General features: G+C 37.7%; 1 protein-coding gene across 3 annotated transcripts in view; it reads left to right on the top strand.

Moving 5' to 3' along the window:
- Nucleotides 1–26,525, top strand: part of ARID2 (AT-rich interaction domain 2) — a 175,190-nt gene that overhangs the window by 66,061 nt on the left and 82,604 nt on the right. For all 3 annotated transcript variants that reach the window (XR_013347962.1, XR_013347963.1, XM_077833895.1), the window contains exons 4-6: nucleotides 11,927–12,060; nucleotides 13,018–13,236; nucleotides 16,777–16,844. Coding sequence is in view for 1 of the 3 variants with exons in the window: in XM_077833895.1 (XP_077690021.1) it covers nucleotides 11,927–12,060; nucleotides 13,018–13,236; nucleotides 16,777–16,844 (421 nt within the window). In the remaining 2 variants the exon portion in view is untranslated. The remainder of the gene's footprint in view (nucleotides 1–11,926; nucleotides 12,061–13,017; nucleotides 13,237–16,776; nucleotides 16,845–26,525) is intronic.

Raw genomic sequence — 26,525 nt, 5'->3', positions numbered from 1 at the left:
GTGTTTTTTCAGAATGGGTTAACCCTTTTGGGAACCCAAGATTATAGGATTTCTTATCCAGATCCCAGAATCCTGCCTGCCTTTTGCTGCCTTGCTTGATGAATCCAAGACCAGGATGATAAGCAGCACTTCAGCTGTCACTGAAGCAGCAACAGAGTGGTGTTTTTAGACGACTGAAGGGGAGGTGGAGATATCATGTGAACAGCAATTACCTGAATTACATTTCCACTGTCCTTGCTGCTTATGATTCATAACCTCTCTGAACAGAATGGAGAATGCTACATAAATGCCTGGAATGAAGCAAAGAGGTGCTCTAGCCCGACAACCTGAATGTGGATTTTGGAAATTCACTGACTGCCAGTGCCAGACAAAGAAATCGGATAAGAATGCTCTCTGTCATTACTTTACTAAAAGTGTGGTTTGGGGAAGGAAGATTAAGAGGAGTAGGACTCATCATTCTATGGCTTTTATTAAATGGATACAGCTAGTGTGGCCCAGAAACAATCTCACAAATTGAAGGTGTAATAGATCTCTCCATATAAAATCTTACAATAATATGCCTATCCCAGAATCCTTATTAACGGCTATTTAAATGTTTGCATGCCTCCTGTAATTTTGTTTGCCCTTAGTATGAATCCAGTGCTCTGAACAGGCCCACTTTATGTGTATGTAATATTCCTTGTAGGCCGATGTAGCATGGGATTCTTTTGTCTTCCTTCAATTCAGGATAACAGGAAATGCCAAATAGGGCCAAAAATGGCACTTTGATTATATCAACACAACAGTTGTGTTTATTTGTTCCATTTAAACTGTATTGTAACCCTATTGTAAATGCTAATTGTTCTAGTTGTATGTCTCCTAAGCTTTTGAAGTATTTGCCTGGGGAAGGTGTATTTGCTTCAGCAACCATGCCAACAGGAGGAACTTTTAGGTTAAAAAAAAATATGGAAGATGGGGGGTTGCGCCTCTATTCCACTGACATGGACAAAAATATTTTGAAGTTGTGACATCTGTCTAAAGCAGTGGATCTCTTCTAGAAGAAACCACTATTAGAAATAAGAAAACTAATTTTCCCTTCTTTCTCCAGCACTTGCATGTTTACCTTCAAATCCTTATCAACCTCTGTACAACCTAATTATGAAGCTTATACCTATATTACAGCTGCTGTACAAAAAGGGAGACATGAATTTAAAAATCAAAACAACAAAAGCCAACTTTTGACACAGGGTGGGTGAGGTAATATATTTTATTGGACTAACTTTTGTTGATGAGAGAGACAAGCTTTGAAGAAGACCACTGTGTAAACTTGAAAGCGGAAGTGGGTTCAATAAAAGATATTACCTTACCCACTTTGTCTTTCTAATACCTTTGGACCCACATGGCTACAACAGCACAGCAGACAACTTTTTATGTTGAAAGGTAGACGGTACTGACCCAACACACCAGAAATACAGCACTGTCCTGGAAAATATGCCACCAAAAAGAAACACTCTCCCCATCTAACAAGCAGCCTAAAAAATTCATCAGGAAATTCAAACTATCGTAGATATCTATGTTCAAGTCAAAGATCTGCTTACCATTGAACACTCAGAAGTCTCCATCATGGCAGTAAACATCTGCTGTCTTCTCTTATCCTTCCTGTCATTGCTATGTTTCCTCCAACTTCTTGTTCTTTCCTTCCTCATTAATCTTATGTCTCTCCCCTTCTGATGTACATTTGTTCCACAAGTAGCAGCATTTGGTCTATCATCTTGTGGAAATTGGCGACAAGAACTACTTTGAGGGCTCTTTCTGTATTTACCTCTTTGAGGTAGATTATTCTGGGATTTGGGATCTTTGTGTTCTTCTTTCCCTGGTTTTTGTCTTGACAGTCGATATGCTAATGTCATCAAAAGGTGTATTTATGGCCTGTCTGCCCTAAATTTGGATGCCTTTGGTAGTGCTCTTCTCTGCCATCATCTTTGTGCTGTGATTTGCACCATATCTTTCAGTGCAAAAAAGAAAAGTGGAACTTAACAAAAATAAGTTCTTAGAGTTTATAACATTACTGGAAACCTGCAGAATCTCTGCTTCCTGGCATCTGGCCAGATCAGTGAGTTGTTTTATATCAGAAAGAGATGTATTAAACAAATTCTTTAAATTTTTTTATTCCATTCTAGCCTGTGCTGTTGTAAGCATCAGGCTTCTTGTGGAGATTCTGTAGAGTAGGTGGCTCAAGATCTCCGAAGCTTTAAGATAATTCACCAGCTGTCACTTACTTTAACAGTTAACCCCATAATTCTAACAGAGATATCAATCATGCATAACTTCCTTTCTAGGCAAATTATGGCAGCCATACCAGCAGGTTCCATGGATGACTCACTCATCTGTGCCTCCTAGTGAGCCAAATACCACAGTTCCTTTACAGCCAGGAAACCTGATCAATATGTTTTGGGGCTGTTTAAACTTTAAATAATAACAGCAGAAACAAAAAATAGATGGATCAGAAATGTGAACTTCTTGGGAGAGATGAAAATACAGTACTAATACCTAGTCTGCTGTAAATATTGGAGGAGTAAATCTCAAAAAAATGGGTTGTGTAGACCACAGCAGTTGTCAGGGAAGGGGATTAATATTCTTTCAGCTAGAAGGAGGAAGAAAGCCGTCTACAAGGCTCCAGGAATTTCTAAAGTAGCAAGGTGGGGCCAGCTCACGGGAATTTGTTCCCCACAGCACATTATTGTCCACCTAGACTAGCAAACTGAGTAAAAGTCATTTTCAGCCCTATTGACAAAGTCCTACCTGTACTAGTGGCTCAGCAATTTTCAGCGCTGGCTCAGTTTGGTGGTGTAGATAGGCCCTTAAAAGGAATGTGTTGTGGGGAGTAGAGGTGGAGTCTAGCAACTTGAGTCAGACAGGATACAGCTGCATCAGAGAAGAGAACCAAGGATCTTCCTCTTTTCTTCTAAGAAACTTTGGCAGGGTCCACATTGCTAAATAATTTTTGCCTTTGGAACTTTGGCTGATAAAAGCCTGGTTGTATTTGTTTCACATCAATTTAGAAAGTTCAATGTTGAGAGAGTTATTCTCAAGTTCCTTATTAAACTTCAAAGCCATGAGTGGCTCTGCTCTCTGTCAGTGTGTCAGGAAAATAGGAGCAGTGCACTTTATTGTCCTGAGATGCAGAAAGATAATTAACCTTTAAAAGTTTGTGGCTTTTTAATTTTAACTTGTAGATAGTGATAGAATAGTCGGTTCTTCATTTCAGGTCAACAAAGACTGAAGAATAATAAAGTCAAGGCTCTCTTTTTGTGAGGTGGTAATTATACAGAATTCAATTGTTTTAAACCTATACCCTACTGTCAGAGTTGTGATATCACCATGATAGGTGCTATATAAAGCTACAGATAGCATGCTCCTGTGGTTCTTCAGCATTTTCATATTGTGAACTACTGCTTCAGGTGGACATCCTTAGATGGCTCATCTTTCCGCTCTATCCCATATCTTCCCGGTTGTAATTATACTGCTTGGTTACATGGTGAAGTAATTCTAGACTAGTTTTAATTAGACAAGAAGTAAATTAAGCTTTTAATATTATGGATGAAGCTGTGTACTTCGTTAATCTCCCACATTTTTGTGTATGTGTTGTTTATTACCTATCCATAAGTGTAGGTCCTTACAGTTTTTCCTATAGTCCCAAATCTCCCTTGTTTTTTGTAGTTGTCAGTGCTCAAGTTCTCTCAAGGTCATATAGAAGTTTGATTCTTTCCTCTCATACCACAAGTGTGTTATCTCCTCTAGATTTGATGCTATTTGCAAATTTTGATCAGAGTTGAATTTTCACCACAGAAACATCCAACAAAGCCATGAAGCAGACGTGTGGAATGCAAAAAATTTCAGTTGCGTTGAGATTTTGAAAACTAATTGCCAATAGCAAGAAACTTTCTTTGACCATGGCAAGATTGGAGGAAGTGGGCTAAGCCATACATTTTTACAGAATTTAAGCTTTCATTAAGAAAAAAGAATGTTTCTAGCCTTTCTGGGTTGATAAAATAACTTAAGTATGAACTAAATGTGAATTGACAGTGCAGTCTTCCTGAGTCTGCAGACAGACTGCTCTCGTGCTTCTCCTGCTGTTCATTGCATTATTAAGTAATTGCAGAGAAAAACTAACAAGTCTGGTCAGCTTCAGTGTTCCTGTTCAAAATCATGCGGGCAACATTGAAACTGACAAGAATCATCCCACTTCAAGTGGTCTCTGCATGTTGTGGAATCAAGGTACATATGCTACAAGTGGAAATATATAGAGACTTATGACAAAGAACTTCAGTTACATTTTAGTAAACTTCATTTTCACTTGGTTGCTACTAAGAAGAATTATGAGCAGCAGCAGGGGCAGGACTTGGGGCTACTCATGAGGGAGTAACTTGGAGCCATATACATGGGAGTAGGCTCAAAAATGAGGCTCAGAAGCTAGGAAAGGCATACAGTGATTTCCACTTCCATTAACACATGCACAGCAGCCAGAAGACTGAATAATGTGAAATCCGTACCTCACTGTGAAGTTTCCCCCTTCCCTCCAGATAATCAGGTAGCTGCTGGGACGGGACAATAAGTAGGGAGCAGTGGAAGGTGGGAAGAGAGAGTGTGAGCGCTTCCCCTCTTCCATCAGAGGTGAAGGGGAGGGTGCTACTTAATATTTTCAGACGTATGCTAGATACAGGCTGGTAAGAAAAAGAGTTTCAGGAAGGACTAGGGTGCAGCACTCTGATAAGAATTTTAAGTCTTTTTCTTTTCTTGGTAGCTGAAAGTAAAGATAAGAGGAAGGAAGCTGGGATTTTCACTACTGTTGGCCTAGACATCTGTAGTTGGGACTTCCTCATCTGTTGTATAAGCTCTCGGTTAGTAGGCATGTAATCAACTTTTCGTGTCCTGATTTAGTTGGTCAAAAAAAAATCTAAAGGAAAGCTTGAAGTGTTGGAGTAGGCCTACAAATAGCAAGACGACTGAAGACTGACACTTTTTACTCAGATAAAATGCTGGTGGGTGTAGTACAAAAAACCTAGAGAGATACAGTTGTATATGGTATTGTGAGAGAAACAGTTTCACACAGCACCACAGACCACAGCTTGAGAACGGTACATACCAATTCATGGCCACCATTCTTGGTAAATTCCGTATGCAACTGGCTCATATACTATCTGGACTTCTTCCTGTTAACTGTTTTTCAAATTTCTTAACACAAGTTTTATTTACACTTTCTGATAAAATAAAAAGTTGCTTTATGTTATTGAAATATGTAGTCTAAATAGGCAAAAATATTAGTCACTTTCATAAAGCTAATTTCCTCATCATTTTGATAAAAACAATAATCTATTTTAGTAACATAACATTATAAAACTAAAAATCAGGTTGCAAACTTTTTTTGTTCAGAAATGTTGAAGTATAATTTATCTTTTGTAAATAAAAGTACACTTTTTAAAGGTTTTGTTGCTAATTAAAAAATTAAGGTTTTTGCAGTGATAATTTGAAAATAAAATAAAGATCATTTGTATTTCTGCTGTTCAGTCTAAGTAGAAATTTGCATAATACATTTTGCTTTAAATTTTCAAAAGTGACCAGTGACTTTGGTTTCTTCCTTTTTGGGTGCCCAACTTGAGATACCTTTAAAGGAGACCTGATTTTCAGAAAGTACTGAGCACTTGTCATCTAAAAATCAGGCAACTTTAAAGGTGTCTGTGATTGTGCACCCAAAACAATCCCTACTCACTTTTGAAAAATTATTAGGTATTTAAGTTTCCCATGTTTCAGTATTCTTTGTATGTTGTGTGGCTTTTGCTATTGACCAGACAGATGTTAATCTACTTCCAAATTGAAAAACGGATGACAACAAACTAAATTCTGTTCTGTACCTCTCAGGAGACACAACACAGAAGACTATACCTAGTAGTAGGGAGAGTAGCTTTAAGTTGCCTTCTCAGACCCTAGATTCTGTCTTTAACTTGTGGCCACAGCTGCCACATTACTCTTATTACTGGGTGGGCTTCTGAATAGGCATTTTATGACAATATTATTGTTATATTTAATAGTAAAAATGTTTAAATAGTGCTACGCTTTTGAGGCAAACCAGCAAAAAATCAGGAAATGTAAGGTTAAGTCTGGTCCCCCGATCCTGAAAACACAGGCTTAATTTTATTACTGGATTAGTCCCATTGGGACTACTCATGAGCCTGATGCGAAATCAGTGGGGTAAATTTCCTTGACTTCAGTGCACTTTGTATGAGGCCTTATAGAAGTAAAATTCAGCATGTGCATAAGAGTTTTCAGGATCAGGGCTTGATTTTGTGTCTCCTTTGCTATCAATATTGGGAGTGAAAGCAGTCTTTAACAGGCCAGGTTTTAATATACACTTTCTCCCTTATTGTGACAATGATGGAAAAACTAATACAAACTTACTGACCTGGTTTTATTTTATTTTTTGTTTGTTTGTTTTGCTTTTTGGTTATTTTGTTTGTTTTTTTTAATTTGCTCTCGGAGGCAAGTGGATGAGTTGAGTTTGATGAAGCTGAGTAAAAAATCTAATTTCCATAGCACTGGATTTTCTTTGTCTTTTGGGTTTTTAAAGTTAGAGCCCAACAATATTTTTTAATTGAAAAAAATATTAGAATAGTTGCCAGGGACTGACATTTGCTTATTAACTTCTCCAGAACCCGAGGCTGGAAATACTTTAATGTCTCTAAAAAAAAATGTAGGCTGATTCACTATCTAGGCACCTATACAACAGTTTTTCCTGTTGTGATTTTTAACAGCCAATAGTAATGTATCTAAATTAGGGCTATCGATTAATCACAGTTAACTCACACGATTAGCTCAACAAAATTAATCGTGATTAATCTTGGTTTTAATCGCACTGTTAAACAGTAGCATACCAACTGAAACTTATGAAATATTTTTGGATGTTTTTCTACATTTTCAAATATATTGATTTCAATTACAACACAGAATACGAAGTATACACTACTTACTTTATATTATTATTTTTATTACAAATATTTGCACTGTAAAAATGATAAACAAAAGAAATAGTATTGTTCAATTCACTTCATATAAGTACTGTAGTGAAATACTTTATTGTGAAAGTGCAATTTACAAATGTAGACTTTTTTTTTGTTATATAACTGCAATAACTGCATTCAAAAACAAAAAATGTAAAACTTTATTGCCTACAAGTCCACTCAGTCCTACTTCTTGTTCGGCCAATCACTAAGACAAACAAGTTTGTTTACATTTATGGTAAATAATGCTGCCCACTTCTTATTTATGTCATCAGAAAGTGAGAACAGGTGTTAGCATGGCACTTTTGTAGCCAGCATTTCAAGGTATTAACATGCCAGATATGCTAAACATTCCTATGCCCCTTCATGCTTCAGCCACCATTCTAGAGGACATGCTTCCTTGCTGACGACGCTCATTTAAAAAAAAATGCATTAATTAAATTTGTGACTGAATTCCTTGGGGGAGAATTGTATGTCTCCGGCTTTGTTGAACCCGCCTTCTTCCATATATTTCATGTTATAGTAGTCTCGGATGATGACTCAGCACATGTTGTTCATTTTAAGAACACTTTCACTGCAGATTTGACAAAACGCAAAGAGGGTACCAATGTGAGATTTCTAAAGATAGCTACAGCACTCGACTCAAGATTTAAGAATCTGAAGTGCCTTCCAAAATTTGAGAGGGACAAGGTGTGGAGCATGTGTTCAGAAGTCTTAAAAGAGCAACATTTTGATGCGGAAACTACAGAACCCGAACACCAAAAAAGAAAATCAACCTTCTGCTGGTGACATCATACTCAGAGGATGAAAATGAACATGAATCGGTCCGCACGGCTTTGGATTGTTATCAAGCAGAACACATCATCATCATGGACTCATGTCCTCTGGAAGGGTGGTTGAAGCATGAAGGGACATATGAATCTTTAACGCCTCTGTCATGTAAATGTCTTGCAACGCTGGCCACAACAGTGCCATGCGAATGCCTGTTCTCACTTTCAGGTGACATTGGAAACAAGAAGCAGGCAGCATTATCTTCTGCAAATTGAAACCAACCTTGTTTGTCTGAGTGACTGGCTGACCAAGAGGTAGGACTGAGTGGATTTGTAGGCTCTAAAGTTTTACATTTGTTTTATTTTTAAATGCTGGGTTTTTTTACATAATTCTACATTTGTAAGTTCAACTTTCATGATAAAGAGATTGCACTATAATACTTGTTGAGATGAATTGAAAAATACAATTTTTTTGTTTTTTACAGTGCAAATATTTGTAATATAAAGTGAGCACTGTACACTTTTTGTATTCTGTGTTGTAATTGAAATTAATATATTTGAAAATGTAGTAAACATCCAAAAATATTTAAATAAATTGTATTCTATTATTGTTTAACAGTGCGATTAATCATAATTAATTTTTTTTAATCTTCACAGCCCTAATCTGAATATAAAATACTAATGTCTAACTCAGAAACCTGGGAATTTACACTGGGAGATGAAATAAAGCACTGGTGTCTAACTCCAATGGTTCTTCAGCTAGAGGTCACTAAATCATTTCTGGATTCAAAGAAGATGGTAGTCAGAACATGATCTTAGTTTACATATCTTGCAAAACCCCAGAGCTAGAAATGAATGCTTTATATGACTGGAAAGGTGAGGGTTTTTTTCAGATCATATGAAAGCATGAATTCCTAGCTTTCACATTTGGAAGTTAATGCTTGATCTAATTCATCTCAAGCCTTGTTTTAAAGCCATGTTAGAGAATTTAAATAGTTCCTCTGGAAAACCAGTTCAGATATATTTTGGAATGTGTGGAATTATGGGACAAGTATCCCATGATTCGTCACACTGTTTCCTGTCTGCCAGTCTGAAGTCAACCATTCAAGTACAGCTTTGTGCTCTTTTTTAGCCATGTACACTTGGCAATGAACGTACCAAATCTCACTGTTTATTTAGAAGTAACCACTTTGCATTCATTTATTGATGCCATGCTGTTAATTTTTGTATTACTGGAAAACCAATTTGCATAGTTATTCAGTACATCTCTCCCCACTACTTTTAGACCATTTGATCCCACGTGTTGTTCAAGGCTACCTCTTGTGCAGGGCTTGCACATGGTTCTTTGACTTGGTTGTTACATTCTCTTTAAAAAATGCATTAACCATTTAAAAAAGATTACCAGAAAATTGTTTAAAAGTTGTAAATTGAACAAGGCCTTGGAATACAAAAAAATCGCTTCTAATCTTTGTGTTCTTCCTGCCTGATGCATCGAGCGATGCAACATTCAGTATAGAATGCATAACAACTCATTGCTAGGGAATGGAAGTGATTAGAGTAATGAACTTTGATGGTGGCTGATCATAAAGAAAAGTAAAGGTTCTATTGTGTTGCATCTCCTTTCCTTTTATTGTATTTCACCAAAAGAAATACTGAAAAAGTATGTAATTGTGTGGATTTTTGTAAAATATTAGTCTTTTTAAATGTCCCATCACTCCAGCAAAGAGTGAAGTTATTTAAAAAGGAGCTGCAGTCATTTTTTCATTTTGCTCAGAGCCACGTTGTTGAAAATGCACATGCTAAAAAGCACCTCTTGACATATGTAAGCTATAAATAGTATTTGGTTGATATTTTGATTAAAAGGCTCAAGGGGAGGGAAAGAAGTCAGAAGCAGAAGGAAAATGAGCTGAAAGGGAAGAACTGAACATTTAAGTCCTAAAGATTGTGGGAAGGGAAATGTTAACATTTGACGTAAAGTGGAAAGAAAATTCAGTTACTCCTAATTTTGGGGGTCTGCTCTTTTTAAGACATTAAATGAAAAGGTAAATAGCATCAGTGAGGATCTTTATTTTGAAGAAATATAGAAGCAACTGTATTTAAATATAAATTTATTCTAATCAGCAAAAGCAAAGTGTTATAGTTAAGATTTCTGCTAGGTCCTTAACTTGCCATATGGAGCCTATGTAATAAAGATGGTTTCCCAGCAGTGGGTCATCTAATAATACTTATCATTTACATAGTGCTTTATGTGTTCAAAGTACTGTACATCTGATTAATCATAATTGTTTTATGCAACACCTACTCACAGCCCTTTTTAACTCTTAATTTTCTTCCTCTTATGAGATTAATTTCAACCTTTAATAAAGCTTTTTATTATCAAAATTATATTTGGTTGAAATTTAAAGATATGTTTACGACTTTTAGGCTCTGGTTTGGCAAGGAATTTAAGCATCGTTCTAATTCTAAGCATGGGAGTAGTCCCATTAAAGTCAATGAAAATAGTCTCACGCTTAAAATTAGGCCAGTGGTTTTCATCTGGTCCGCAGACTGTCTCAGGGGTCCATGAAAAGTGACTATGAAAATAAAGTTTCAGATCCCAGAAAAGGCATTCAGTTTTTCTCATCAATCAAAAGTATTTGCATACCCCCACCTGCAGGTCAAAACTCAGAAGTGTTGTCATTACTGTAGAAGCCCACAGTTTAGCGCCCTTACTCTCGCTGTGTCAAATGCTGTGCCGAGCATGTGCAACATTTATAGCTGATTCTGTTCAGTCAGTTTTCAGTCTAAGACTTCTGTGGCAGGGGTTTGCAAATGACAGGTTGAATTTCCAAAGGGGTCCACACCTCCATTCTAAATTTTTTAGGTACCCGCAAATTTTAAACAAACAATTTAATACTGTACTCAGCAATGATGATTGTGAAGTTTGGTTGAGGTTTTGGAGTCAGAGGGAGAAAGAGGGTGGATAGTCTGGCTGCTCCTCTTGCTGTTCTTTCCAGAATGCTTGGGGGGTGTTCAACCCCTGGCTCTGCTCCAGGCCCACCCCCCACTCCACTCCTTCCCCCAAAGCTCCAAATCCCCCTCCCTACTGCCTCTTCCCATCAAACACACAAATCCTACTGTCTCTTTATGAAAATGCTTTTTTAATGTCTTTTGTCTAGAGAAAAAAATTTCCCTGGAACCTAACACCTTCCCCTATTTACATTAATTCTTATGGGGAAATTAGATTCGCTTAACATAGTTTCGCTTGAAGTCGCATTTTTCAAGAACATAACTACAATGTTAAGCAAGGAGTTATTGTATATAATAAGGTACACATTAACAGTGTGCCTTGTTACCACCAGTTTGATGTATCCAGCCATTAGTGTATATGGTTTCTGTTTTCCTATCCCTTTTGACATAGCCTGTCACCTCATAAATTATCACATTCTGTCTGCGTTACTGCATGAGAGATTCTAACGGAGTTCCGATAGTGTCATTTAGGTTGCTACTGAGTCTTAGCATTTTCAGCGTCCACATGTTGTATTTAGTATTTTCTTTAGGAACCACTACTTTTAACTTCAAAAAGAAACGGAGGACTTGTGGCACCTTGGAGACTAACAAATTTATTTGAGCATAAGCTTTCGTGAGCTACAGCTCACTTCATTGGATGCATGTAGCCTGTTGATTATGTCTATGTTGCCTACTCTTCTCCATATTATGCTTCTAATGGTAAACTATGCAAAATATTTCTGATGACATTTCTTGTAGTAATTTGTAATTACTTCTACCTGCAGGTAATAAAAGCACATACAAAAATATGTCGGGTAACAAAAGCAAAAACTGATCCACAGAAAAACAAAATGGGCTTAGTTACAAGGTGGCTAGTTACACTATAACTTTTAGCCAACGAGTATTATTGGCAAATATAAACAAATTTCTTATCTAAATCATGATTCCACTTATCTGGCTGTATCACCTTTTGTCAGTCTGATTCATGGTTTTGTATTATATACCACAGTTTAACTGTTGCTTTCACTAAACCTCTTTTTCTACAGTTGCTGCTGTTTCCTTCAGCAGTTCAACTCTTAGAGGACAGGGGAGTTAGTTGGTAAATATTAAAAATCTTTGCTTTCTTAATTTCAGCTATCTAGAAAAGTACGAGAAAGTACATCATTTTGGGGAGGATGATGATGAGGTACAACCAGGCAATCCAAAGCCACAACTTCCTATAGGTGCAATTCCATCTTCCTACAATTACCAGCAACACAGTGTGTCAGGTAAATTACATTTTTGAGGAAGATTGTTGTGATATTTATTTTAATTTTCCATGTTTTAACTGGGACAGTCCTTAAATGCATTTACAGTGTTATTAAAAAACATCAACACTTTATGTCAGTCAAATCATTATCTAACATAAAATATTTTCTCCTGTTACCCAAAAAACAAAACAAAAAACAAGAAAACCTCCAAATCCATAAATAACCCCAGTGCCTCCAGAGTTTGGGTAAACAGATAGGCCTTGAAGTGATATTCTTTGAAAATCAACAAACTCAGGATCTATTGGGCCAAGTAAAGGAGCAAATTTCAGAGTTTTCACCAATAGTGGTCTCCCTGCAGCTCACAGATGTTTAAATCTGGGTTCTTCTGATCTCAGTTTCTGGCTTACAACTTGAGGAGCCAGGTGGTCCATAATGTAGCCAGAGAATCCATACCATATGGGGCTCTTCAGATCAAAATGCAAATTTTGACTGGAACACAGGCACAAATTTGATGCCAATACAGTCCACTTAGATTGTAAGCTCTTTGGGGCCAGGACTGTCTTTTTTTTGTTCTGTATTGTACACCAGCACCTTGTACAGTTAGGCCCTGGGGTCTTAGGTGTTATGATAATACAAATAAATAATGTTGTATCTCTAAATAATTGGACTGCATTCTGTCCTAGCTGAAGTTTGAGTGGTTTTCAAGGTTCTCCTCTAGTAGAGCATAGATTGCAATGTTTCATTCTGAAATGAATAAGTAACTGGCAAGATCCACAACCGATGGGAATGGAGTCAATGTTCTGGACCAAAAGAAGATGGAAAAAACAAATGAAATGTTGGAAAAGTTGATTTAATGCCATGAATTATTTAAATTAAGAGAATTATTATTATTTTACTTACTGTGTCAGCCAGAATATTCATTTTGTGGCTTCAGAAACATTGTTCTCACTTTTTTTTTTTTTTTGTCTTGGTTAGATTATCTTCGTCAAAGCTATGGGCTGTCTATGGACTTTAATTCACCGAATGACTATAATAAATTGGTGCTTTCACTGTTATCTGGACTCCCAAATGAAGTGGACTTTGCTATTAATGTGTGCACTCTTCTGTCAAATGAAAGCAAGCATGTCATGCAGCTTGAAAAGGACCCTAAAATCATCACTCTATTGCTCGCTAATGCTGGGGTGTTTGATGACAGTAAGTTTTAAGTTGAATTCTATTTTTACTGTATATAACATTTTTAATACCTGAGCAAAAAAGATGCAAATATATTTTTGTAGCTTCTTTCAGTTTTGAATAATCATCATTCTTCATTTATAGTAAATTTTAAATAATTTATTGAAGAGAAATTAACTTGATACTTAGTTTTTTCTTTTTTAATTATTTCATAATTTGTGCTTTACATCAGGCTTTGAATATGAAAATTACCTTTTTATTCAGTGAACATATATATGTTTTAGAGACTTTATCATTAAACAATTTAATTTAGTGAAACTTAAGAATTGGGTTTTCAGTGGTATTTTAAAATTACTTGAGTTAAGTGGTACATTTTTAGCATTAGATTTTCATTTAGCCTCTGGTGTCTGGACTTGTGTGTTGTTTGTTTTCCTGATGAATACATAGGACTTTGCAGATTTATAAAAGATGTGCATTTTAATGTAAATTACATATTAAAAATAGAAAGAAGCATCTCAGAAATGACACACTGAGTTTGTATTCTGATACAAAAAGATTTATTTTAGTTCCTAATGACAGTGAAATCATTTAGAAATCGGACCTCAATATTATTAAAATGATCTCAATCTGGATTTAAGAAATATTTAATTGGCCTGCTTGCATTTTTAGTATTTTAAGAAGTTGTATTTCACAAAACTATTTCAATACTGAATTATTTCTCCTGGATAGATTGACCAGTGTGTTGGCTGCTAGGCCTTCTTGTTCTTTGCTTTATGTCCTTTTGTAAGCAAATATATGATCAAACCATCCTGTAATCTCACTGAATGACAATAGGATAAAATGTAACTCCTAGTTTACAGAAAAAAGGAATCATTCACTATTTTAATTTTTGTTCTGTACAAAGCTTCTCTAACAAGAGATAGTAATGTTTTCCAAAGTTAATTTTATCTACATAAATCATCAAATGAGCATTCTTTAGCAAAATAATATTTTGGGATCCCCCTAATAATAGATACTCTGTGTGTGTGTGTGTGTGTGTGTGCACGCGCACGCATGCATGAATGCATGTACATATTCTTGCAAAATAGTGCATCAAAATTACTATCTTTTTACTTGTTTTCCTTCAATTGTGGGGAAGAGTATATGTGAGACACATTATATACTCATTTTTTAAAATATTATAAACTTTTTTATTTCCTTAATCATTTGTAGTATGTACAAAGTTTTTCATGTCAATATTATATTAGTGGTGGTCTAATTTCTCTTTCAGTTTTTTTGGGTTGTGTGCCTGTCCTTTTATTGTGTTTTTTCTTAATAGGATGTCCCTCACATTTGACCAGACCAATACATTGTCTGCATCTGGGCCAGTCACAAGGACTCCCAAGTGGAAGGAATGTTTAAAGAGTTGCTAAAGTTAATTTTAGTCCCCTAATTAGTCCTTCCCAGAGGCCCATCCTTAGATTCTGAATCTGAATGGTCACTCTGCTGAGAGTCAGGACAATTCCTTCTTCAAAGTAGCTTTTACAGAAATGAGAAAGGTGCTTCAGCAAGGTTTGAATGTTCTTTTGTTTCATACCTTCTTGGACACTCAGGGCTAGTCCTCCATTGTTAACTTTTGAAGGTCAAACCTGTGTTTACATATGGTTGTTTCATAGGTGTCCTGTACTAGCTGTTCTTTCTGTTATGGTCTTTCTCAGCTGAGAAGTATTTCAGGTAAAGTTCTAGGCCATCGCTACCAATAGCAAATGAATAATCTTTGGGACTGGAGAGAGGCAAATTTGTAATAGACATATTCTGTTCTTCCACTAGCATTTTACTTTCACCTACTGTCTAATACATCCAGCAGCATTCCGATCAATGCAAAAGACAGATGTGTCCTACTTCCTTACCCAAGTAGTGAGGGAATACTTATTTTCTCGAGTTGTTGCAACTGGCCATTACCAAATCTGTTCAGGTTCTAACTCTCTTAATGCAGATCACCTGAGACCAAGGTATCTGCTTCTGCTGTCCATCCTGTAATCTGTTACTCACTGACAGATCAGAGATGGAATATTTTGGTATTTCTGAAGAATCATTTTAAGTCTGCATATCTTTTTGTCATTTTAGATTGTAAACACATTGGTCCAAAGATACTGGTTTTTGTGTGTGTTTTTACAGCACCTTGAAAAATGGGGCTCAAAGCCTGAATGTGGCATTTGTGCACTATCACAGCACAATAATGGTGAATTTGTTAGATTTAGTGATTGAATATGAGAAGTTTGTAACTATTTAAAATTTCTGTACAAATATTTTAATTTTAATTTTGTGACAACAATTTCCAGTGTGAATAAGTGATAGCTGGTGAATTTTATCTAAAGTTATGAGGTTTTGGAAGATTTCGTGTCTCTATAGTGCAAGGTTTATTATTAATCAGAGTAATATTTAAGCATATATATAGTTTTCATCGTAGTTTGTGAATTGTGTTTATTCTCTTTTTTGTGATGTAACATTTCTAGTTATATTTTTTCAATTTTGTTAACCTCTTAGGATTTATTCCAGTTTAAAAGTTTGAGATAACTCTTATCTTGCATGTGTTAGGACAGCCTTTCTCTTTCAGGAGTACTGTCTCAGTTTTTTAACATTAGTGTTTCATTTCAAGTTGAAGTTCTGTTATGTAACCCAAGAACATGATGGGAATACAAAACCTTGTTTCCCATCTTATCAGTAGGATTGTTTTAAAGAACTTGTTTGTATCCTCAAAATATTTAATTAGGCCTTGCATGCCAAATGCTGTAGAAGCCTTGGTCTTGGATTCTATAAGATGTCAAATGCTGCTTCATAATTTTCAGCTGAAAATTGTAACAATTTTTTACAATAAAAATATACTGTGAACCAAATACTGTTTTATACAGCTTCATATTGACACTAATCGCAGACTTCCAAGATGCAAAACAGTTATTTTCCTGTCAAGGGAAATCCTGTGAACTACTCTTTGCTGCTTTCAAGGAGTGATAGGCCAGAAAGTTTGATGTAATATTACTTGCTTGTTCCCACAAAGCAGCCAGGAATTACCATAAAGCTTCCATACAAAATACTAATATTTTAGTAAGTGGTAGTGTTGTCTAGCCATTGTGTTGGCTTCTTGAAAGCTTCAAGAGAAGTTTTGCCTAGGTAGCATGCTAAACAGCTGGGGACATCTTTACTCTTTACCATGTACAAGCAAAAACTAGTTGCTGACATGAGATTTAAAACTAAGAAACCACTTCATACTTTTGTCAAAAAAATTCTAGAAAAGCATGTCATGACTCTTTAAGGTACAAGGCAAGGGTACACAAAGTTTAGACCATTCAAATATTTTCTTGTGCCTTAATAAACTGTACTACTGCAACAGCAGTCAGTTGAGTGTTTTGCAACAGCGATTACAGTGGTTTACTACATCTTACTGCAAAATTACTCTAAGAAAAAAGAAAACTTCTGAGTGGTCTATTGTATTGTTGAATCTTTATTTCCATTGTCAATTGGTAGAAAATCAAATGAAAATGTTCAGCTCATTTTTACTAATGTTTTTTTTTATGCTTAAAGCTTTAGGATCATTTTCTACTGTATTTGGAGACGAATGGAAGGAGAAAACTGATAGAGATTTTGTTAAGGTAATTTTGAAATTATGAAACTGTTTTTAACTGTGCACTGCCAGTAGCAAAGTCTAAGTCTCTTAAAGCATCAAAATGGTTTCCACATAAGTTGTACCAGAATGTGACTTTGAACTACTTTCCAGTTTATTGCTTTCAAGAAAATACAGTAGGATACTAAATCAAGGATATTTGTGATAAAACTTGGGGGTAAGAAGGAAGAAAAGCATTAAGAAAAAGGAAGTGTGGGTTGTAGAATAGACAAAGATTGTAGAATTTTTTTAATCAAGCCCTTTAACTTATTTGGCAAGAGAAAACAATGCTGGAGTTATTAAGGACTGGAATCAGCAAAGAAATATTATAGATTATGAAAATGTGCTGGTGATTCAGAAACATTGGAAGCCTAGGGAAAGTTTAAGGGATGCTGGAAGCTCTGGACAACTTTGATTCAATTAAGAGTTTACATTATAGTAGCTAGGTTTGCACACAACATTTTTTGTTTTTTTCCACTAGAGGGCATGATATGCTATATTAATGTGTAGCAAAATTACTTCTGGCTACACTTCTATTATGTGTAAACACTTCCTCTGTGTCCTAGATTTGTTTGGTGCTCGGTAGTGTGTAATATAGTATATTTGAAAGGGATTTGACATTTCATTGTTTGCTTGAGGGGATTCTATCATGTTAATAAGAAAAGTAGTACTTGTGGCACCTTAGAGACTAACCAATTTATTTGAGCATAAGCTTTTGTGAGCTACAGCTCACTTCAGCGGATGCATCCGATGAAATGAGCTGTAGCTCACGAAAGCTTATGCTCAAATAAATTGGTTAGTCTCTAAGGTGCCACAAGTACTCCTTTTCTTTTTGAGAATACAGACTAACACGGCTGTTACTCTGAAGCCTATCATGTTAATATAACACAACAGATTTCCTTAAGAAGGTTTCAGATAACTTGTATTATTCAAATTGGAAGAATTTTAAAATATGGTTTATTTTGCTCATATTTGCTGTTTATTGCCAGGTGACAGAAATGGGTGGCTGCGGGGGGCAATTAGACTAGTTAGTTCCACTTCAGTTTATGGTCTGGTTTCTGCTCAAATTCTTTCTTCTTCTTTTTTTTTTTTAATACTTCAACTGAATGCAGCAATATTTGCATTACGAACATGGCAGAGGAATTTTTATGTTTGTATATTGTGTTAAGCTAGTTTTTACAAAACTTTGATGTTGGGCCAAATTGGGTAACAGTAGTGCCCATTAAATTTTTATTATTGCTAAAATACAAATAGATGGATTCTCCCAAAAGAATAAAATTGAGAATAAAGAAGACAAGCATTATTTTTTATGATTGGAACTTGGAAGTATATTAAAGTATATTAAGGTTAAGTGTCAAAAATTGTGCTTCATGGTCTTTGTGTTCACCTTTTCTGTAAGACAGATGTCCAGAAATATTATACTTGGAAATTTTTATTCAAAAGTTGCTAGCTTTTCTGGTTTTGCTATCCCCTAAAACTGAGGCAGTCTGCGTAATAGTTAATGAAGAACAACATCAAATGCTATGTCTAGATATGTAAACATTTGAAATTATATTGAATTATAATTTGTTATATGTTTGTTAATTACATCATCTTAAATAATTATAGTATATGAAGACAGATGGTTTTAATAAACTCTCTTAATTGAGTGTTAAGTAGAACCAACATAGTTGCAATAAGGTTTACTAATAAGAAACTTGGATGTGCTCCAAGGATCTATTTATAAACTTACATGGTATATAGTACCACACTACTGTAAAACACTTTTGAAGGCATACCATAAACTAATACTACATCTAAAAATAACTATATATTCCAATAATCCATTTTTTTTCATAGAATCTTATTTTAAGCAGTTGGTTGATCCCACCACAGGAAGTTATTTATTTCATATAGCAGCTATGCTTCTGTATATAAAATGAGGGTATTCTAAAATTTAAAATTAAGGGTATTTTTAAACGTCCCAATTCCCCTGTTGTTCTGTTGACTCACAACAAATGTATTGTGTTGGCAAGAGCAGGAGGTTGCATGCTTGTTCTTTTCTTTTTTGGATTGCTTATACTTTTTTAAAATTAGCAAAATGGTGCTGATGTAGATCTGTGCTCTCTTCTTGCTCTTGTTGTTGAGGTTTTCTTTTGTAAATGTTGGTTTGTCCATTACTTGTTCTGCCAGTTGCAAATATTTATTTTGATAGGGTCATCATTCACTTCTCCTATCATGTTTCCTACAGTGACAGGTAATAAGTAAGTAAGTAATGCACGTTGTGTACTAATGTGGTGGCTAACCCCAATTTAATCTCAACTTCTTTTCCTAATCTAGACAAAGACCAAGATTCTTAAATCAGGTCTTGCAAATTGCTCAGTTCCAAGCATTCCTAGAGCCAGTGACTTGGCATAGGTGGAGCTGGTTGATATTGAGGTGCTGACATCTTTTCCTTGAGAACAGTGTAAGCTATGAAGCATTTGAAGTTTATTGATCCAGCTGAAAGTCAGAGTTGAATGAGTCCTTGGATATGAAAGTCAGAAGTTTACAGTGGGGATTACAGTGGACAAGAAGCTGGATATGAGTCAACAGTGTGCCCTTGTTGCCAAGAAGGCTAACAGTATATTGGGCTGCATTAGTAGGAGCATTGCCAGCAGATCTAGGGAAGTGATTATTCTCCTCTATTTGGCACTGGTGAGGCCACATTTGGAGTACTGCATCCACTTTTGAGCCCTCCACTACAGAAAGGATGTGGACAAATTGGAAAGAGTCCAGTGGAGGGCAACAAAAATGATTAGAGGTCTGGAGCACATGACTTATGAGGAGAGACTGAGGGAACTGGGCTTATTTAGTCTGCAGAAGAGAAGAATGAGGGGGGATTTGATACCTGAAGGGGGGTTCCAAAGAGGATGGAGCTCGGCTGTTCTCAGTGGTGGCAGATGACAGAACAAGGAGCAATGGTCTCAAGTTGCAGTGGGGGAGCCCTAGGTTGGATATTAGGAAACACTATTTCACTAGGAGGGTGGTGAAGCACTGGAATGGGTTACCTAGTGAGGTGGTGGAATCTCTGCATCCTTAGAGCTTTTTAAGGTCTGGCTTGACAAAGCCCTGGCTGGGATGATTTAGTTGGGGTTGGTCCTGCTGTGAGCAGGGGGTTGGACTAGATGACCTCCTGAGGTCTCTTCCAACCCTAATCTTCTATGATTCTATTATTCTACGTTGTGAAAAGCCTAATAAGTTTGAGTGCCTAGTGCCTCTGTTCTGACAACAGATGCCTCAGCTCTTATAGGCTGTCCAGGTGAAACCTTGACTCTTAGTGCCTTTGTGACTCTCTCACTTGAGCTTCTGAGAGGGCGCTCCTGCTTTAGTCTGTTCTGGAGAATAAAGTGTTTCACTAGACCTGACACCAGCCAGTGTTGTCTGTCACTAGCCTCCTTTATCTAAGAGAGATGTTCCTTTGGTTCTGAAGTGTCATCTTTAAGCTTGGCTCAGGCCCCAACTGAGGTGAATTTCATCCTTATTCTGGTTTCAGAGTAACAGCCGTGTTAGTCTGTATTCGCAAAAAGAAAAGGAGTACTTGTGGCACCTTAGAGACTAACCAATTTATTTGAGCATAAGCTTTCGTGAGCTACAGCTCACTTCATCGGATGCATACTTATTATTATCCTTATTCTGGGATTTTTAGAATCAGACAGACCTCTTTCAGGCTATGTACTTCAGCTGTTCTCCTTATTCTGAGAGCGCTAGGAGCCTTCATCTTTGGCTTTACCTGTATCCTGGTATGAAGTGATACAAGCCCTTTATATAGTAGCAACATCGTTAAAGAAGTCATCAGAGAGACATACTGCCAATTGTCCTTCACTTAAATGACCTCAAGAGACAGCTCTGATCTTTCTTTGGTGTGCTTAATATTTCCTCTAGCCAGCATTGGGGGATTTATTAGATACATATTATAAAGAGGAACGTGTGGATGAATTTGTCCTTCATCATTGCCCCCCTGATGACAGTGTTATGATGCCTTCTGTGTCACCACCAAATGTTTTTTGGCAGTTCCAGGAACATGGGGCTAATTGGTGAAAAAGTTGGATTTGAAAATGATATTGTTTCAGGAGAAAATGCTGATGTTATTTGATATCCTTGTCAAAAGGCTGAGATTGCACTGCCCATTACTTACGGCTGCTCTGCTCCTGCAATGTATTGATATTTTGCCTCAACTTCAGTACCTATTGTGGTTAAAAATAATTTTTAAAAAGCTCATCAATTGTACCAAGTGTTAGAGTTTTAGTATTTTTTAATAAGCCTATGCCAAGATGACATTGATGTCAGCTTCTGCAGAGAGAACAAATTGCCAAGTCCTCTTGTTCCATACCTCATGACAGAGTCCAGGATGATTTACCTCTGGGCAGAAAGTCTACGCTTCTATAACTTCAAATTACCCAACCGCATTAGATAGATACATTTTTTAAATCTGAGAGTGCTTCCTTTGGGACTTTTAGCCTGAATATTTTACAGAAACCAAGAGCATATTGTTGGACGGTCAGTCTAACTAATGCTATGGCACTGTGAGAGCATCTTATGATTTTGGGTATCACTGCAAGAGCACTGGCAACAGCAGTAACCCTGCATTCCTAATTGGCTTAGTTCTCTGAGCCTTTCCAAAGACTTTCAAATTAAGGTTGAAGATGTGCATTTGAAGATACACCACCTATTCCATGTTTTTAAAAATACAAACACTAGAGAAATTAAAGGAGTAAGTCTCTGGCATGATTCTAAGATCATCCTCCTTTTGTTATCACCAGTGAAATTTGCATGTTTACCCTCTTCATCACTTTCCAATAGAGTAACATCAAAAAGGGAATATTGCATTGACAAGTAAAATTCAAGGCAATCTGGTTTTGCACACATCTTTTAAAAATGACAAAACCCCTCTTCCTTGAGCTCAGGCTCTTTAAAAAGGGCCCCCTCTAGCTCAAAGTGATGATCGCAATAGAAGTTTCATTCTCTTAGAGGTTTAATTTCACGCCTAAGGCCTTATCTACACTGGCAAGTTTCTGCGCAGTAAAGCAGCTTTTTGCGGTTTAACAGCTGAGGTGTACACACTGCCAAGCTACTTAGTGCACAGAAACTGCGCAGTTGCAGCATTGTAAAATACCACCCCAACAAGAGGTGTACATCTTTCTGCACCGGGGCTACAGTGCTGTGGTGCCAGTGTAGATACCCTGGTCAATTACAGCGCTACGATTGGCCTCCTGTAGGTGTACCACAATACCTGTTCTCGTCTCTCTGGTCATTGGTTTGAACTCTACTGCTCTGCCCTAAGGTGACCACCCCTCAAATTCCTTGAAAGTCCCCTTCCTGTTTGTTCGGTGACACATGCAGTGGTCTCAGCGCATCTTTCCAGACGACCATGCCTGTTCCATGCACCAGGCGATCCTCTGTTTGAAGCAATGCCGAGCTGCTCGACCTCATCAGCATATGGGAAGAGGAGGCTGTTCAGTCCCAGCTGCGCTCCAGCCATAGGAATTATGATACCTGCAGACAGATTTCACTATGCATGACAGAAAGGGGCTATAACCGGGACACACTGCAGTGCAGGGTCAAAGGGAAGGAGCTGTGGAATGCGTACCACAAGGCGCGGGAGGCAAATTGCCGCAATGGTGTTGCGCCCATGAGCCGCCGGTTCTACACAGAGCTGGACGCAATACTTGGTGGCCACCCCACCGCCACTGCGAAGTCCACTGTGGAGGTTTCGGTGGCTCACGTGCCAGTTGAGAGTGAACCGAGCCAGGAGGAGGAAATCTTGCATGAGGAGGGGGACCTAGAGGCAGAGGATGACTCAGAGGTCAGAGATGCATGCAGCCAGGAGCTCTTCTCTACCCTGGAGGAGGCTAGCCAGTCACAGCTGTCGGATCTTGGTGAAGTGCAAACAGGAGAGGAAGCCCCTGGTAAGTGGCTTTGATTTTGGGTATCGCTGAAGGAATTGTTGGGGGCAGGAGGGTTGCAGAAAGCAGGCTTGCGTCTGCATGATGCATGTACCACCACATGCCTAATCTGAGCGGCAGAACAGAGTGTTGATTGACTCCCTCACTTCACAGGAATCTGCCTCAGATCTCCACGAAACTCTCATGGAGATACTGGGCAATTTACTGCCGCAGGTTCTTTGGCAGAGCTGCTTTGTTTCTTGCCCCATTAAGGGTAACTTTCCTGCGCCACTCTGCTGTCACTGGGGGCAGGGGAGAACCATTGTTGTGGGAACAAGTAAATAACTTTTCCTTATTCACTTTCTCCGCACCACTCATGATTTTATATACCTCTATCGTATTCCCCCTTAGTCCCCTCTTTTCCAAGCTGAAAAGTCCTAGCCTTTTTAATCTCTCCTCATATGGGACCCGTTCCAAACCCCTAATCATTTTAGTTGCCCTTTTCTAATGTCAGTATATCTTTTTTGAGATGAGGGGACCACATCTGTGCGTAGTATTCAAGATGTGGGCGTACCATGGATTTATATAAGGGCAATAAGATATTCTCCGTCTTATTCTCTATCCCTTTTTAAATGATTCCTAACGACCCGTTTGCTTTTTTGGCTGCCACTGCACACTGCGTGGACATCTTCAGAGAACTATCCATGATGACTCCAAGATCTTTCTCCTGATTAGTTGTAGCTAAATTAGCCCCATCCTGTATAGTTGGGGTTATTTTTTCCAATGTGCATTACCTTACATTTATCCACATTAAAATTCATTTGCCATTTTGTTGCCCAATCACTTAGTTTTGTGAGATCTTTTTGAAGTTCTTCACAGTCTGCTTTGGTCTTAACTATCTTGAGCAGTTTAGTATCATCTGCAGACTTTGCCACCTCGCTGTTTACCCCTTTCTCCAGAACATTTATGAATAGGTTGAATAGGATTGGTCCTAGGACTGACCCTTGGGGAACACCACTAATTACCCCTCTCCATTCTGAGAATTTACCATTTATTCCTACCCTTTGTTCCCTGTCTTTTAACCAGTTCTCAATCCATGAAAGAATCTTCCCTTTTATCCCATGACAACTTAAATTACATAAGAGCCTTTGATGAGGGACCTTGTCAAAGGCTTTCTGGAAATCTAAGTAAACTGTGTCCACTGGATCCCCCTTGTCCACATGTTTGCTGACCCCCTCAAAAAACTCTATTAGATTAGTAAGACATGATCTCCCTTTACAGAAACCATATTGACTTTTGTGCAACAATTTATGTTCTTCTATGTGTCTGACAATTTTATTCTTTCTTTTACAATTTTATTCTTTTACAAGGCCAGTCCTTGCTTACAGACAGCCCTCCAACCTGAAGCAAATACTCACCAGCAACCACACACCACACAACAAAAACACTAACTCAAGGAACCTATCCTTGCAACAAAGCCCATTGCCAACTGCGTCCACATATCTATTCAGGGGACACCATTATAGGGCCTAATCACATCAGCCACACTATCAGAGGCTCGTTCACCTGCACATTTACGAATGTGATATGTGCCAGCTATGTCCCTCTGCCATGTACATTGGCCAAACCGGACAGTCGCTACGTAAAAGAATAAACGGACACAAATCAGACATCAAGAATTATAACGTTCAAAAACCAGTCGGCGAACACTTCAATCTCTTTGGTCACTCGATTACAGACCTAAAAGTCACAATATTACAACCAAAAAAACTTCAAAAACAGACCCCAACGAGAGACTGCTGAATTGGAATTAATATGTAAACTGGACACCATTAAATTAGGCTTGAATAAAGGCTGGGAGTGGATGTGTCATTACACAAAGTAAAACTATTTCCCCATGTTTATTTTTCCCCCCCTACTGTTCGTCAGACGTTCTTGTCAACTGCTGGAAATGGCCCACCTTGATTATCACTACAAAAGGTTTTTTTCTCTCCTGCTGGTAATAGCTCACCTTACCTGATCACTCTCGTTACAATGTGTATGGTAACACCCATTGTTTCGTGTTCTCTGGGTATATAAAATCTCCCTACTGTATTTTCCACTGCATGCATCCGATGAAGTGAGCTATAGCTCATGAAAGCTTATGCTCAAATAAATTTGTTAGTCTCTAAGGTGCCACAAGTACTTCTTTTCTTTTTGTGGATACAGATTACCACGGCTGCTACTCTGAAGCCTGTCATTCTTTACTATTGTTTCAACTAATTTACCAGGTACACACATTAGATTTATCGGTCTGTAATTGCCAGGATCACCTCTAGAGCCCTTCTTAAATATTGGCGTTACATTAGCTATCTTCCAGTCATTGGGTACAGTAGTTGATTTAAAGGACAGGTTACAAACCATAGTTCCGCAATTTCACATTTGAGTTCTTTCAGAACTCTTGGGTGAATACCATCTGGTCCCGGTGACTTGTTACTGTTAAGTTTCTCAATTAATTCCAAAACCTCCTCTAGTGACACTTCAATCTGTGACAATTCCTCAGATTTGTCACCTACAAAAGACAGCTCAGGTTTGGGAATCTCCTTAACGTCCTCAGCCATGAAGACTGAAGCAAAGAATTCATTTAGTTTCTCTGTGATGACTTTATCGTCTTTAAGTGGTCCTTTTGAATCTCGATCGTCCAGGGGCCCCACTGGTTGTTTAGCAGGCTTACTGCTTCTGATGTACTTAAAAAACATTCTGTTATTAGTTTTTGAATTTTTGGCTAGCTGTTCTTCAAACTCCTTTTTGGCTTTTCTTATTACATTTTTACATTTAATTTGGCAGTGTTTATGCTCCTTTCCATTTACCTCACTGGGATTTGACTTCCACTTTTTAAAGGATTCCTTTTTATCTCTCACTGCTTCTTTTACATGGTTGTTAAGCCACGGTGGCTCTTTTATAGTACTTTTATTATGTTTTTTAATTTGGGGTATACATTTAAGTTGAGCCTCTATTATGGTACCTTTCAAAAGTGTCCATGCAGCTTGCAGGGATTTCAAGGTTGCATATGATACCTGGACTTACACAAATTTTTAACCGTCCTGGGACCCCACCTTCTCCTGGGATCCTTCCTTTGCCCACCCCACACAGTGCTGATGTGTTTTTTTGTTTGTCTATCTCCTTAGGATGTTGTTTTTTAATAAAAGAATTGTTTTGGTTTGAAAGTAATCTTTATTCCATTAATTGAAAGCAAACAGAGCCCTGCAAAGCAACAGGCAGTTTTCTTAAACCTTCATAGTGCATCGTCTGCACCTATCACAATCACCTCCTAACCTTACAGGCACTGCACTCCCAAGCATAGCAACAAATATTAGTGGCTTTCAGCTTCAGATTGCTGCCTCAAGGCATCCCTGGTCCTTATGGCTCCGCGCTGCGCCCAACTAATAGCCTTGGTCTCTGGCTGTTGAAATTCAGCCTCCAGGCGCTGAGCCTCAGTGGTCCAACCCTGAGTGAAGCTTTCACCCTTCCCCTCACAAATATTATGGAGCGTACAGCTTGCGGCTATAAGCATAGGAATATTGTCATTGGCCAGGTCCAGCCTCCCATATAGGCAGCACCAGTGGGCCTTTAAACAGCCAAAAGCACACTCAACAGTCATTCAGCACTTGCTCAGCCTGTTGTTGAACCGCTCCTTGCTGCTGTCAAGGTGCCCCATCTATAGCTTCATAAGCCACGGCATTAAGGGGTAGGCAGGGTCTCCCAGGATCACAATGGGCATTTTGACT

This window comes from Eretmochelys imbricata, chromosome 1 (genome assembly GCF_965152235.1).
Source record: "Eretmochelys imbricata isolate rEreImb1 chromosome 1, rEreImb1.hap1, whole genome shotgun sequence".
NCBI classification, from domain to species: domain Eukaryota; kingdom Metazoa; phylum Chordata; order Testudines; family Cheloniidae; genus Eretmochelys; species Eretmochelys imbricata.
The sequence above is the reverse complement of the archived record's forward strand: the minus strand, read 5'-3'. Positions and strand labels throughout refer to the sequence as shown.